At 48.7% G+C, this 13816-nt stretch overlaps 3 protein-coding genes across 3 annotated transcripts; 1 reads left to right on the top strand and 2 right to left on the bottom strand.

Moving 5' to 3' along the window:
* Positions 1–4300: 4300 nt before the first annotated feature.
* On the bottom strand, positions 4301–6041 carry ASPSYDRAFT_93143 (ribose phosphate diphosphokinase subunit PRS1; the record flags this gene model as incomplete). Its single annotated transcript, XM_040852787.1, has 5 exons — positions 4301–4331; positions 4384–5447; positions 5531–5651; positions 5703–5712; positions 5783–6041. The coding sequence occupies 5 exons, from the start codon at positions 6039–6041 to the stop codon at positions 4301–4303; spliced, it is 1485 nt and encodes a 494-aa protein (XP_040698926.1).
* A 280-nt stretch (positions 6042–6321) lies between these two features.
* ASPSYDRAFT_93142 (bifunctional precorrin-2 dehydrogenase/sirohydrochlorin ferrochelatase MET8) lies at positions 6322–7163 on the top strand (the record flags this gene model as incomplete). Its single annotated transcript, XM_040852786.1, has 3 exons — positions 6322–6417; positions 6488–6969; positions 7025–7163. The coding sequence occupies 3 exons, from the start codon at positions 6322–6324 to the stop codon at positions 7161–7163; spliced, it is 717 nt and encodes a 238-aa protein (XP_040698925.1).
* A 276-nt stretch (positions 7164–7439) lies between these two features.
* ASPSYDRAFT_93141 (Arf family guanine nucleotide exchange factor SEC7) lies at positions 7440–13731 on the bottom strand (the record flags this gene model as incomplete). Its single annotated transcript, XM_040852785.1, has 6 exons — positions 7440–7776; positions 7842–8900; positions 8955–9321; positions 9380–11679; positions 11737–11921; positions 11980–13731. The coding sequence occupies 6 exons, from the start codon at positions 13729–13731 to the stop codon at positions 7440–7442; spliced, it is 6000 nt and encodes a 1999-aa protein (XP_040698924.1).
* Positions 13732–13816: the final 85 nt, after the last annotated feature.

The raw sequence follows: 13816 nt of genomic DNA, 5'->3' as shown, positions 1-13816 counted from the left end.
CGGCAACTGTACGAGTCCAGGCCAGGAGCAGGGCCGTCTGCATGGGAATTGTCTTTATCGGATAGCAACTGACGATGCAAGTACCCGATTATTCTCGGTCCATTGGTGAGTGGAGCAACGAGGGAAAATTCAATTATGATTTGAAAATCACCGGAGGAAATAATCGTCAGGATGTGTACTAGACTTGCAAGGTTGTGGGCGCCGTATCCAAAAGTCCTACTGGAGTTGTGTGTAGTTTCGGGAGACTGAGGAAGCGACGGTGTAATAATAGGAATCGAAAACCGATCGCAGCCATTCGGAATGAAACTTGGAGGTCCCCAGGCTCAACTATAAATGATATATCTCTAGTGGGCCAGCCAGGTGGGTAAAAGCTTTCGGGGACGGAGAAGACATGCAATAGTGTCGTTGTTAACTTTGGGTGAGCGCTCCTCCATTAGCAACCGCCAACAAGGTGCCTGGTCTGGACTGGAGCTCCCTTACCAATTGAGAGCGCGCCGACGAAACAAGAATAAGCATGATTTTACCGGATCCACAAAGGATCGGTTGATCGCACAATTTCACAGGCAGATCTTGAAACCGGCGCGCAGTGCCTACCCAGGGCTGTGGTGCTGGATCCCTTTTGGCGTGCAGATCGTGAGGGTCTGTGTGGGAAATAAAGCTGGTCCTGCATCAAACTGAGTTCTGGAACCCACGAACGAGCGAGGGGGACAAAAAGTACGGGCCGAAAGAGAAACAAGATACGAAGCTGAGTTCGTTGAGACTTGAGACTTGAGACACGAGAAAGTGGAAGAGAGACGATCTCCAGTCAGTCAGTTTGACTTTGTCGCTTTCCACAATCCAGCGGAACCAAAATCGAGCTTCATCTTCCCAACTTTCCTTCCGTCATTATTCCTGCAGCTTCAGTTCCCTCCACTCTCGGACTCTCCACTTCCTCAGCCCCCACGATCTTCATGACACTTCCTGGCTAGCTTCAGAACCCGGTCAAAGCTCGCTATCGCAAGCAATTCCCCCCTCGCCTCATCCTGTGGCCGACCGCCGCGAAAACCGTTCTCGACTGACGCCATGAACGAATCTATCTTCCCACGATGCATGCTCAATTGCTCAGAGGAACAATTCTCCTTAAAAGTGGGTATGACCCACCGCCCAAAGCAGGGGTGTCCCAACTTTCCAACCCTGCAGAAAGCCAGGCCCAGAATGCTCTCGACTTGAAGCAATTGAGGATGTCCGGCTCCTCACCACATACCATATGACCATTCTCATTCTCTACACACATGTCGCATCCATAGACCCGACTCAAGCGGAGCTCAGCAAGGCCTGTGACTTCAATCTAAATCGAGATAGTCAGACGACCCGGGGTCTTGGTCATAACTGTTCCCCGGTGCCTCATGGTCTCGCTCCTTTCTTTCAACTTTTGGTTGATCACGGCCGATCCTGGCGGAGATTTGTACACTTTCCGCGGGCCCGTCAACCGGGTTCGCACTTCGCAGTCAAAGGAACCAAAACGAGCCGCGCAGTAAATTAATTTAGGCCGGCCCCCATGCTAGTTCCCTTCAGCCACCAGTTGGAAGACGGAACTCAGCCTGCGTTCACTCCGGAAGGATCTGCGAAGACAGGTTGAACATGACCCTCCCTTGGTCGGGGCTATGTGCAAGGTTTGCCCTTTTTCTTTGCTTTTCCTGCGTCAATTTACCGTCTAATGATTGGATATCGGTAACCAACGGAAGCATTCCAACCTTCCAGAGAATTTCATCCCTTCAGCTCACCTTGGTGATTGCCTCAAAATCAGATGGGGATTATTGTTGACCGGGGGGTTGGCGTTGGTTCCACCGAGGTCTGCCTAGACCCAGAATGGCTTGAGGCTTGATTTAATTTAGAAAGAGGCGACGCTAAAAAGTAGATCGAGATATTGACCGCAAATCATCGCCCAGATCACACACCTTTTGACATCTCTCAGACGTTGAGCGGATTCTGCAATATCCTGTCCTGGTTATAGAATATTGGGATTGGACAATGGACGATGTGTGCACGCGCTGTCCTTCTTGACCTCGGATCCAGACGCCCACGATGGACTCTCAGGTGTTCCAGAATTTCATTATTTCATATTTCAGCAATGCGCGAACGACTCCGATACCGGCTTGGCAGGATTGCCGGGACATGCTTTAAATTTCCAAGCATGATCAATCCAACATTGATCGTTTGTCGCGGGTCACCGTACACTAGAAAAGGGCTCAAACATAATGCGTGTGTAAACCGTGGTCTTCATCATTTATGCACCCTAATGGCGTACGGCCTGCCTGGGATAAACTTGCAGGGCATCAAATTGATTGCTCGGTAGCAACTTGCCTAATTCTACGACACGTACTCCGTACCAGGAGTCGGAACTCTCATAATGAAAGCTCATTCTCAACATCAAACAGGGATGACAAGTCGGATTTCGACCTCTTCCCCCGCTCAGTTGATCTACCGGAAACGATTCCGCGACAGATTTAATCATGTTTCTGACTCGTTCAAGTCACAGCTCGTCATGGTGCTATGTGGCTGAGATATGCGCTTGTGAGGAAGGTCTGAGAACCCCGCTCTGAGTTCCAAGTTTCCCTTTCTTTTTTTTTTTTTTGTCCATGTCTTTTTCCTCCTTTTCCTTTTTGCTTTTCTAAGATTTGGTACTTTTGATTTCGACAGGTCTTTTTGTTGTCACCCCGGTTCCAGGACTGCGTGTTGACCAACAAATGATAACGAACTGTCTATTTGATGGTCCCCACAAGCTTTCTAATTTTCCGAAAAGCCATATCCATATCGCCGGGTGGGGAGGCTGTGCAACCTATGGCATTTCGTCGACGACTGAATCTGGTGAGTGGTGTCGAATGTCGAAATCCTTCCATGGTAAAGCTCTTAAAGCCGAAAGAAAAAACAATAATGGTTCATCCTTTCCATAGCGCCTCGTGGAGGTGTCAACGCCTCAAGTGTCCTGCACTAGCGGATCCCCGGCTTCCGCGGTGTTCTCGAAACGAAAGTACATTCTGGAGGTCCTTCGTTGTTCCGTACCACACACCCGGTACGATTTTGCTGCATAACGAGGACTTCGTAAGAATGTTCCTCTAGCGCAATCCTCATTGTCGGGCTCGCTCACACCGCTACAAACTTTTACCCCCTTATTATTTCCATGCAGACTCCCTTTCACGGGCACGGCACACCGGTCATTGTGTCACGTAGATGTACCGGGTCTCTTTTAGTATGACAGCACGGGCTGCATGATTCGGCTCTCTGCTGCCGCCTCTCGTCGAGTCCGCGGCGGTCAATGTGATTTGGACATCATATTCCTATACGAACTCCGAGATTCTCGAACATCGTCTGCTCACGCGACCTCTAATCCTTTCTTGATGTTATTCGAGGTGGACCCAAGTGCAGGTCGACACCTTTGCTGCAGACGCCGAACAAACCCTAGCTGAGACTACATGAGGTTACAAGGGGGCAAACAAGCAAACAAAAAAAAATGAAGAAAACGGTGTCTCATTCCAAAGGTAGTTCTCGAGGCTAGCATAGCTAATAATAGATTGTCGAGGCTCGAGACCTCACTATACAAACAAAGTAGGTTACGGGATGTTCGAGATGTTCTCTTGCATCAGCTCCACGGACCAGAAATGGCCAGAAGACGAACTTCAGAAGCTGATGCCTTCATTCCTCGAAAAGCTTATCTCCCGAGCCTAACCTTCCACAGCAATGCCATGAAAGGGATAGGAACGCTAAATAAACTTTCATTTGCTCTTCCAACGCTCCGTTAAGAACGATCTTGTGGATTTGAAACAAGACGCTCCTGCAGTACCCAGAGTGGACTGCACCGCTGGTGATGTTGAGGCAATGCCTTCAGCTTGGCCTCTAAGAGATAGACAGGCTGGGATAGGCTACGAGTGGAAAATGAAGAGGGATGAACGTAATAAGTGGCCGAGCTTAGTACGAGACTGGTTGGTAGAAGACCACATTTTCAACCACCGAATGTGACTGTACACGAGGACTGAGACCAAGTATGTGTCAAATAAATTCAGCTTCCTCATATAGGGCTCATCCCTGATAGGAATATGGTTGACAACCCTTAAAAAAAAAAAAAAAACGCCCTGCAAGAATTGAGTAAAAGAAGTGCCCAGTTTCTATACAGATTTGAGACATCATCATGAAATTTTGTCATTATCGTCTTTTCATTATCTTACCAGCGTACTACTCAGTAGTGGTATCATGAACGCTTCGTCAATCGGTGTATATGCAAATGAAAGCATGGAACTTGCGCACGATCCAGGTACTTTTGAAGTCAGTCATTGAGGTGGAACAAGGCCGAGACACTGTAATGATATTAGCACAATGGTTTTTGATTTCATTCCAGAGTTGGCTGACCTTTCACCATAATGATGGCGTCTTATGCTCTCAGCTAGAAGGCTTGAGATATCGATGACAATCAACTTCTTAGATTTTTGAGCCACTTGTGGAGATATTGGGAAAGTATTAGTGACAACAATGTAGTTAATAGACGCGCACGCCTCCATTTGTTCAAGAGATGAGTCCCCGAAGAGTCCGTGGGTAGCGATGCAGTAGACCTTCTTGGCCCCGCCGCGTTTGACTACAGTTTCTGCTGCCGCAATCCATGATCCAGACTTATCGATCATGTCATCAACGAGGAACACAGTTCTATCTCGTACATCTCCGACCAATGTGATTGTCTTCTCTTTTTCGGGGACACGGCCGACGCTGCCTTCTTCTTCGTCCTCAGAAGAGTCGGCGGCGTCGAATGATCCACCCAGAGCATGATCACCAGGTAAAGATGACGTAGTCGATAGGATAGAGTCCATCATTGAATCCTGCATTGCTTCACCATTATCCGCACCGGTAGACTGCCCTGGAGTTGCATCCCCGGATGCAGGCATCGAAGTAGGCCCGAGCGGCGGATAATCATCGTCAACAAGGTGGCCTTGTACAAGTCGCCCAGTGATCACATCCCGGACCCGAACATCGGTGTATTCATTTGCAGCTTCCAGTTCCGAGGGCCGTCGGGCACCTGATGGGGTTTCCGGGCGCAAGGTACTGAACGTGTCAACTTCATTCATGTCAGGTTGTGATTCCCCTGATTGCGAAGCGCCAATACTTTCACTGTGAGTCAGAGCGACGAATGGGTCTTGAATTTTGGGCAGTGGTGTAGATTCCTGGTCCAAAGCTTCGAAGAAAACCGTGCTATCAGCCAGAGTCGTCCCAGGTTTGGGGCGACGTCTGTCTGTTGTAACGATGCCAAAGTTGAGTTTCAGTGTGTCTGCCAATGATGTTACACGCTTGGTTCCCCCGGCATTTTTGCTTACGACGACAGCCTCCCTCCAGCCGGTAACATTGTTACGGATCCAACGTGCAATGAAAGGCTCGGCAAAGAGGTTGTCAACCGGCTTAGCGAAAAATCCTTGCATTTGGGATGCCTTGAGCAGAGAAGCCGATTAGAACATTATCCAATCATATAACGGCGAGTCCACCGCATTTAATCGACCTTTTCAGCACTCACATGGAGATCCAAAGTAATCACATGGTCGACCCCAGCGACTGTCAGGAGATTTGCCAGCATACGCGCGGTGATGGAGCCACGATGGCTCTTCTTCTTGGATTGGCGGGAATAAGGGAAGTACCTCGTCTGCGTCAGCATCATGTGTAGCAATCAGCCCAACTAGGATCCATACGGCATAACCGCTAGAAGAAATATACGTCAGTCTCCGCAGGCACTAAGTGCACGTTTAAAAACTGAGATATGCAGCCATACCTGTGATAGACTTTGCAGAGCCTCCCTTGCAAGCTGAGATCATGATCAACAGCTCCATGACGCTGTCATTGATCTTCTCGCTGCCACTCTGGATGATGTACACATCTTGATTCCGCACTGAGACACCAACATTTACATTGGTCTCCCCATTGCTGAATTTTCCAAGGTCTACTTTGGCAGGTGAAGTACCCAACCTCTCGCAGACTGTCTCGGCGAGGAGGGGATGTGAGCCCCCTGCGAAGACCTGCACTCCCCGCATCCTTGGATAGAGAAAAGTTAGGCGAAGGTAGGCATCAAGCGGAAGAATGACAAGAGAGTCAAGAAATTAACGTCATCTCAGGTGGACGACGAAATTTTAGAGGGAAGTTGGATGCGAAAAAGGAAAGAAAAAAAAGATGAAGGTGAGTGGAGAAAAAAAAGAAATCGGCGCCGCGCCGCCGAGGGAAGACCTGACGCTTTGGGTGCCTACGGCCGCCGTACTCGCCTGCCCGCGGTCACAGACACCCCACCTGTCCGGTTGCTTTAACCATAGTCAAACAATGGCGTCGAAATTTCCAAAAGTCCAGGGAGGGGGTTCCTTAATGGTTGCTTGGCGAGTGAAACAAAAGAATGTCTTGGTAGTTGGTGGTGGTGAGGTCAGTTTTACTCCCTACCGCAATATATAGCATACGCCAGCCAGGACTCTCTCTAACCATATACAAACAGGTAGCTGCCGGGCGGGTTCTTCACGCCCTCAATGCAGATGCCAACGTTACAGTTGTTTGTCCATCTTCGGGGCTAAACGAAGAAGTTGCCTATCGAGTCTCGGAGGGTCAAATAACCCATATTGATCGGAACTTCGAGAACACCGATCTAGAAGGCGCCGACATGGTCCTATGTGCTATAGATGACCCAGAAGCCTCAACTAGCGTTTGGAAACTTTGCAAAGAAAAGCGAATACCAGCGAACATAGCCGATGTGCCTCCAGAGTGTGACTTCTACTTTGGCAGCGTGCATCGGGATGGTCCGCTACAGGTTATGGTCAGTACAAATGGGAATGGACCGAAGCTTGCAAGTATCGTTCGAAAGAAAATCGCAGATACCTTACCCGATAACATGGGTGCTGCCATCGAGAACGTCGGTAAACTGCGGCAGAAGTTAAGGGAGGTAGCCCCTAGTCCACAGGAAGGTCCTAAGCGGATGAAATGGTACGTTCGGGTTTTCGTTGTTGTCCAGCTATCAAACTAATTGTACTTACGATAGGATGTCCGGTGTTTGTGAATCATGGGATCTAGAGGACTTGGTTCAAATGAATGACGGAGACATGACCGCTCTACTTACTCATTATAAGTCTGGCGATATTCCAACTCTTGCCGAGGTCCGATCCAGCCTTCCAGCTTGAAGGTTGACATCATTGTTGTATTGGAAATCCTAATGGTTCAAAAATTTTTGTATATGCGTATAAGACCTATCACTGGAGAGCGCAAGGGTTGATTCACGGAAAATAAATAGACAAAATTCCGGTATGGCTAATTTTACACTCAATAGTCTTGAGACGTAGGAAGAAAACCTCTCTCAGAGAGGGACAAGGATATCCAAAAAGAGAAACGATATAGAACAACAATGAAGAAAGCCAGGCACACAAACCATCTAGAGTGAAAATGCGAGACTAAAACATTCAGCGTCGGCCGACACTATGCTTGCGGGACGACTTCTCTGACACTGACTGTCTTGGACTGACAGGCGCCGGCGGTCGGGCAGGTACACCTAATCTCGCCTCTCCAATTCGCTGCAACAAGGACTGAATAGCAAGTCGAATCTCAGGATTCAGGTCGCGGCCGAGCAGCTCGACAGCCAGGGGGTAGAACGTCTCGATGTGTTTGTCGAATCCTTCAACTGGGAAGTTTGTGTAACCTTCAATGACATCCACAACAACCGGACGCCAAGCTACTATGTTCCGGTGCTGCGAATCCTCATCAAGTCGAACAAAGCCGCTGATGATATCCGCGCAAAGACTGAAGCAAGCATTAGCAAACGGTACAAGTTTCGGAAGTCCTCAGATATTTGTTCGGATACTTACGGGATCAATGCCGCTTCTGTTTCCGCACGGCTGCTCTTCCTCTCTTCTCGCTCGTCGTGGTACATTCTGAACAAGATGTGAACGTAGGTGGCGGCACTTCCGCTTTCTTGCTTGAGAAGATTGGGTGGGGACTTCATAAATCCCTGGCGCCAAAGTTGCATTCGTAGGTCCTTATCCTCGTTGAACTTCTTGGCAAATTGGTAGCTCTTCTTCAGTAGACCCATAAGCCGCAGGAGCTCATGACTGGGTATTTGCGCGTAGACTTTGTCGTTGGAAAATAGTTCATGGACCGTCTCAATCATGAGCAGTTGGAGCACACAATTCGTTATGATACGGTTGAAGTAGCGACGTCTTGCCACAGTAACTGCAGCAGGTTGTTGTTGCGTATCCGTTTGAGGCCTATAGTCTTCCAACTCGGTACCTGAAGTTGCAGGCATATCTCCATCCTCGTGTTCGGGAGTTACATCTGACGTCCCGTTGGACTTCGAAGGTTCGACAGGGGCTTCTTGAGTTGGCGATGGCTCATCCAACTCCTGAGCCGCCTCCTCCTGAATGTCTGCTGTCTGTCCATTTACTGCTTGAGCTAAGGGCGTTTTCGGCGTCATAGTTGTAGCAGTCGTTGCAGCTGTGAATAGTTCATATGCAGTAGTCTTACTGAAAAGTTCGATGAATGCACCAACTGTCTTGCTCCAGTGATCTTTCTGAAACTTCTCAACATTTTGTAGAATAAGTTGCTGCAGGCAATTGCTGCCGATTCGCGCGATGGTGTCGTTCTCTTGACATATGCATAGCGTCAGGAGTTCGAGGACGCGGCCAAGCATATACTCAAGGGCATCGAAGTAATGCGTGAATAAGGTTATCATGTGCCGTAGCGCTTGAATCATCGTGGTTGAGAGCCAGACCGAAAGTTCCTCATGGTTTGGCACCTTGGACATCTCTGATTTCGACTGCAACACAACAAAAATGGGATACAGGAGTTGTCTCCAGAGTACATCCCAGAACTCTTGAGGGAAGTTACCACCGTATCGTATCAAAGTGTCAAACAGGTACGTCAACGCCCTGGAATCCCGAGTTAGCAAAGCTCTTTCCAACAGTTATAGCTGAATAACTTACCGTGACCGAGCTTCAAGGTCATCACCAGTCATGAGTATGTCTTGGAACGCAATTAGGATAGGATACCAGAACTGCTCTTCTTTTGACTGTCGAGTGAGCTGTTGAGTAAGGTTTGTAGCATCCTCATGGAAGCCTTCCGAAGACGTGCCACGATTAGACAGAGGACATTCTGGGGTTCTCAACATCTTTGTAACAGTGGATTTCAGAAGCTCAATCGCTTGCAGTGACTTCTTTTGGAACCGCATATTCTTAGAGAATTCCGTAAGGCAGACGATAAGGTCAGGGAAGGCTCCTTGTGTGATGACGACGCCAAAGCGCGTGTTGTAAATCTGAGTGACGTGTTCGAAGGCCATGTTCACAATTCCCTCTTTGATTGCAATTAGCTGATGGCGCCCCATAGAACACCAAAAATCCGCATCACTTACCATATGGTTCTCGAGCTGCGAATGAAAACACGCCAAACATCGTTTTCCAGCCAGAACGAATGTTGTCGCCGCGAGCCTGGATCATTTGTATGAGGCATCGGAGGATCATGTCCTTTACGGTAACAGCAATGCTGTTAGCCATGACATGCTCGAATGGCTTGAGGAAGTCTTTCTGAAACTTGAATCCTGGTAGTTCTTCGATTTCCATAAAGCGCATTGAGAGTTGACGGAGCGAGTCTAGGGCAAAGAAAACCACCGTTGTGTTTGAATGACATCCAACCTGATTGAAGTGTTGCCCAAGCACCTCCCAAATCTTGGACCATTCAATTCTGACTCTGGTCATGTTGTAATAACTGATTTCGACCAATTTTTGGAGACTGTAAGTGCGCGGAGAGTCGGTTTGCCCAGAAGACTGGATCTCTTGCCAACTCACTTCACTGAGCGCCCGAACAAAATCGATTATCGCTTCGTGAGATAGGTTAGCAGTATTGGTAAAAATTCGGTCTACTCCCTTAACCATCTCGGTTGAACGGCTCTCCATTGCTATTTCCGCGCGGAAAGGCGTGGTCCCGGTAATAGACTTTGGGCGCGGGCGTCTCTGTGCGTGAATTGACCTTCTTGCCCCATCAGATGGAGATTGAGGTACAACGCGGGCCCGCGAAACATCCGGAAGAGAGCCCTCATCAACCCCGTCACTAAGTAGCTGAAGTCTATCTAGCTGGCTGACACATGTGAGGATTTCTCTCCAAGAACTTTTCAGATTGTTTCCCTCTGAAAGCGCGACATCGAGAAGTATCTTCAGTGCCTCGACATTCTTCGCGACCATCTCTCTAACATTGCCCAAATTTGTGAATTTTGCCAACGCAGTCACAAACGCAACGCGAGGGGTTTCGAGATCGAACGCACAGCTAATTCGTATAGCCAGTTTCATGCCTTCCATGCAAAGCTTGATGGTCTTCAGATTTTGCGTATCTTGCATGGGAGCGGACAAGCCCGAGAGGAAAGACATCCAAGTGACATTGAACATGGAGCCAACATGCTGAACAGAAGTTGCTGGGATGAATCGCGAAAGTGCCTCCTTGACAGCAGTTTTGCGCTGGGCTCGAATCAGGCTTCGATAGAGTTGCTCAGTTTTGTTGGCCATTTCTTCCGAGGCCTGCGCATATTTCTCGCCCTGTATGTCCCTCCCGACTGTTGCAAAGACTTGCCCAGCCCGGGACGCGAGACCGCTCGGGACGGCCGCAGGAGCGCCGGAGTTTGCTGCTTGCTCTCTTTCCGTGTCTAGAACAATCTCGTTGCTGGCAATTTCTTCGAAGATTGACACTAGATACTCATCGGGTAAGTCCTGGTTATCATTGATACCACGATTATTCTTGATGAAGTCTTCCTTGGTCATGCGGCGGCCCTTCATCTTGGAGCTATGTTGATCGGTGTTGAGCAGAATAACAGAGTATGCAAGAACATATGCTGTATCCGCATTGGCAAAAGCATTTGGGTTTTGCGTAACATAGCGCTCCGAGAACTTGAGCATAAACCGATCAATTTTCTGGGCCTCTCCTGGTAAACGAAAGTGTTGCAAGAAGGAGCGGAGAGCATCCACGAAACGCCGCTTGGCGAAGTCCATCATGTCAACAAAGGCGTGCATAATAGCAATATTTTCGGCGTCACCCTCCCCAAGGTATTCTCCGATCATGGCCTTGTCTAAGCGGTCGTTGTGTAGTATGAAAGATGCAATCTCCTCGGGAGCGTCGGACCGTATAAAGCCTTCTTGGAGGGAAAGTTTGATACCTCGTTTCGGCTTGAAATTGAATTGCTGAATCGCGTTTGTAAGCGCAATCTTCCTCTGTTTTACCTTTTCTACCTGACTCGGATCGTCATCCGGAACCGGGGTGGACCTGCCAGTACTACCATCGGTGCCATCGACCCTTGGCGAGGCGAGGAAAGTAGGAGCGCTGCTATCTAGAGAGTCTCGAGGGTTGTCGACTGACTTTTGCGAAAAAGCTCGGGGCACGGTCTGGTCAACGTTACGCTGCGAGGCCCAGTTGTCCAGTGACTCTAGTATTTCAACTAAACATTCAACAGCTTGGTGTTTCAATATGTACTCCGGTGGCACGTTGTGAACAGTTGGCTGTTGACTGTTTCCAATGCTGGCGCTTGTAAGGTTTGGAGGAAGGGTACCACGCTGGTGCCATTCATTTCCAACGCTAGAGGCCTTCACATGCTGTTCATGGTATTGTTGTTGCTGGGCCGGGCTCACGGCCGTTGGAACACTAGCATATCGTGATAACTGTTCGATGATACTGCGAAATGTTATTAGAATGATGAAAATGGCCAAAGTTAGAGTTCAGGAAACAAACTTCTGGAAAATATTCTCCAATGCCGTGCGATCACAGTCATAGTTGAGATACATCTCGACCAAGGCGCGGGGATCATCTGCTAATCGCTCTAATACCTCCATAAAATACTGCTTCTGGAAGGCTGGTGCATTTCGCTTCTCGAGAATCGCCAGATATATTTCCTTCATGAAAACCTCTAATTCTTTCTGGTCCAAGGTTAGACATAAAGTACATAAAAGACAGCAACGACCGGGGATCACTAACCTTCATCATTACTCTCATGTGCTTTAACATGAGCCAAAAGATTTCACAGCAGACTTCAAATACTTTAGGTACTGAGCTAGAGCCATTCCGACTCAGACTCAAACAGAGATGAGGCCTAATGGCTTGGAGAAAAGTCATCGGTTCTGAGCTCCCGGAGCTGTTCCTGATCGTGAGGAGGGGGGAGGTGAAAATGGTGACGTGGTTATTGATGAGGTAGTGGATGAGGTGCAAGGACAGCAACTTGGATCTCATGTTCTGGGATTTGAGATCTTGTTGCTGCTCATGGCTGAGGATCTTATGGCTCAATTTGCAAAGAGCTCTGAAAACTAGGAAGGCATCTTTGACATAAATTTCATCGACATCATCTTCGTCATTGGCTGCTTCCTCGGCCTCTTTCTCCTCTCCGGAAGCTCCAGACAAAGACTGCGCCCTTTTCTTATTGATGCTGGCGCGAGTAACCATAGTTGGTACGTTGTCATTAACGGCCGTAACGTCTTTGTTTGATTCGAAACTCTCCAGAGTGAGCTTCTCAGTTGGCTCCTTAGACACCGGCTGATCTGTTGCAACAGAAGCAACATCGGATACCTGATCGTCCTCAGCGGTGGAAGGGACATCAGAAGCTTCGATCGCCACAATGTCCGAAGAACCAGCCTGCGCCTTTTCACCTTCCCGAATGCGGAGTTCTCTCAAATCCAGTCTTACGCGAAGCCTGTCAAACACTGTGCTGACCATCTGTGTGAGGGATCCTTGAGCAATTTGCTGATTTTGACTGGACTTGGAATATATAAACATGTTGTAAATCTGCCGAACAGCCTTCAAAAGACCTGCTCCATGCACCACAATTTTGTCGTTCAAGACCGCAGCCAAAAGTGACTTTATGATTTGTTGTTGGATCTCAATCGCGGTGGCTTCATTTTCAAAGCAGTCGCAAATAGCATCGATGGCTCGTTCTATAAGAGGAGGTTGTTCGGTAGGTGTTTCTGATTCTGATACTTTGGCTTCTTGGGTAGATGGGAACGCAAAGTAGGAGTAAGTAATCAGCTTGCCAATGCAATCAAGAGCGGTTACTTGTAGAGGAATGCTGAAAGTTCTACTTGCAAGAAGCAGAGGGCGGAATAATACTTCGGGGTCGATCGGGTTACGGTCGGATTGTTTGACATTGGCGAGCGCATTCTTCACAGCATCTTCCAATTCCTTGCTTTTCCGAGCTTCCCGCGACGCACCAATTGTATCCAATGCTGTCACAATAAAGACGGTGGAACTGACTGTTGATGACCGGTGTGTTGCGAACGTCGCGGTGGTCGACCGCGAGTCTGAACGTAGTCGCATGTCTTGCGCGGGCGGTTCATCTTGGGTTGAGGGAATACCAGGACTTTCGTTGGGCTGTTCTTCAGAGGCGGAAGGTTGCTCTTCGCGTGGACTATCGGTTTGGTCATCTCTCGTATACGATTGACCTTGTTCGTCCTCAGGCTCGAGAGGTTCGGTAGTAGTTTTCGGGGATGCCGGAGACGGTTCCCGCGGTAGGTCATGTTCGTCGCCGTCCGACCCTTCTTGCAGTGATTCGCGCTTTTCTGATTCGCTCAATTGGATCTCCTGGCGCTCTGACTCGTCTGGTAATGTTGGTTTTGACTCCGCAACCTCATCCGGAGTCTGCGGTTGTTCGGTAACAACATCAACACCATTCTGCTTGTCTGCCTGGGGAGCGGAGGGTTGGGGTAGCTCATTAATAGAGCCGTTCTCAGCTTCCGCCATTATGCGAGACTCCGTCTGGAGTATTCGGGAGCAGTAATGCAGAAGTCCCACATGGAATGGAGTACCTAATTAGAAAAATCGAGGC

The sequence above is a fragment of the Aspergillus sydowii genome (genome assembly GCF_001890705.1).
Source record: "Aspergillus sydowii CBS 593.65 unplaced genomic scaffold ASPSYscaffold_12, whole genome shotgun sequence".
In the NCBI taxonomy this organism is placed as follows: domain Eukaryota; kingdom Fungi; phylum Ascomycota; class Eurotiomycetes; order Eurotiales; family Aspergillaceae; genus Aspergillus; species Aspergillus sydowii.
Note: the sequence above shows the minus strand (reverse complement) of the source record. Positions and strands in the feature narration are given on the sequence as shown.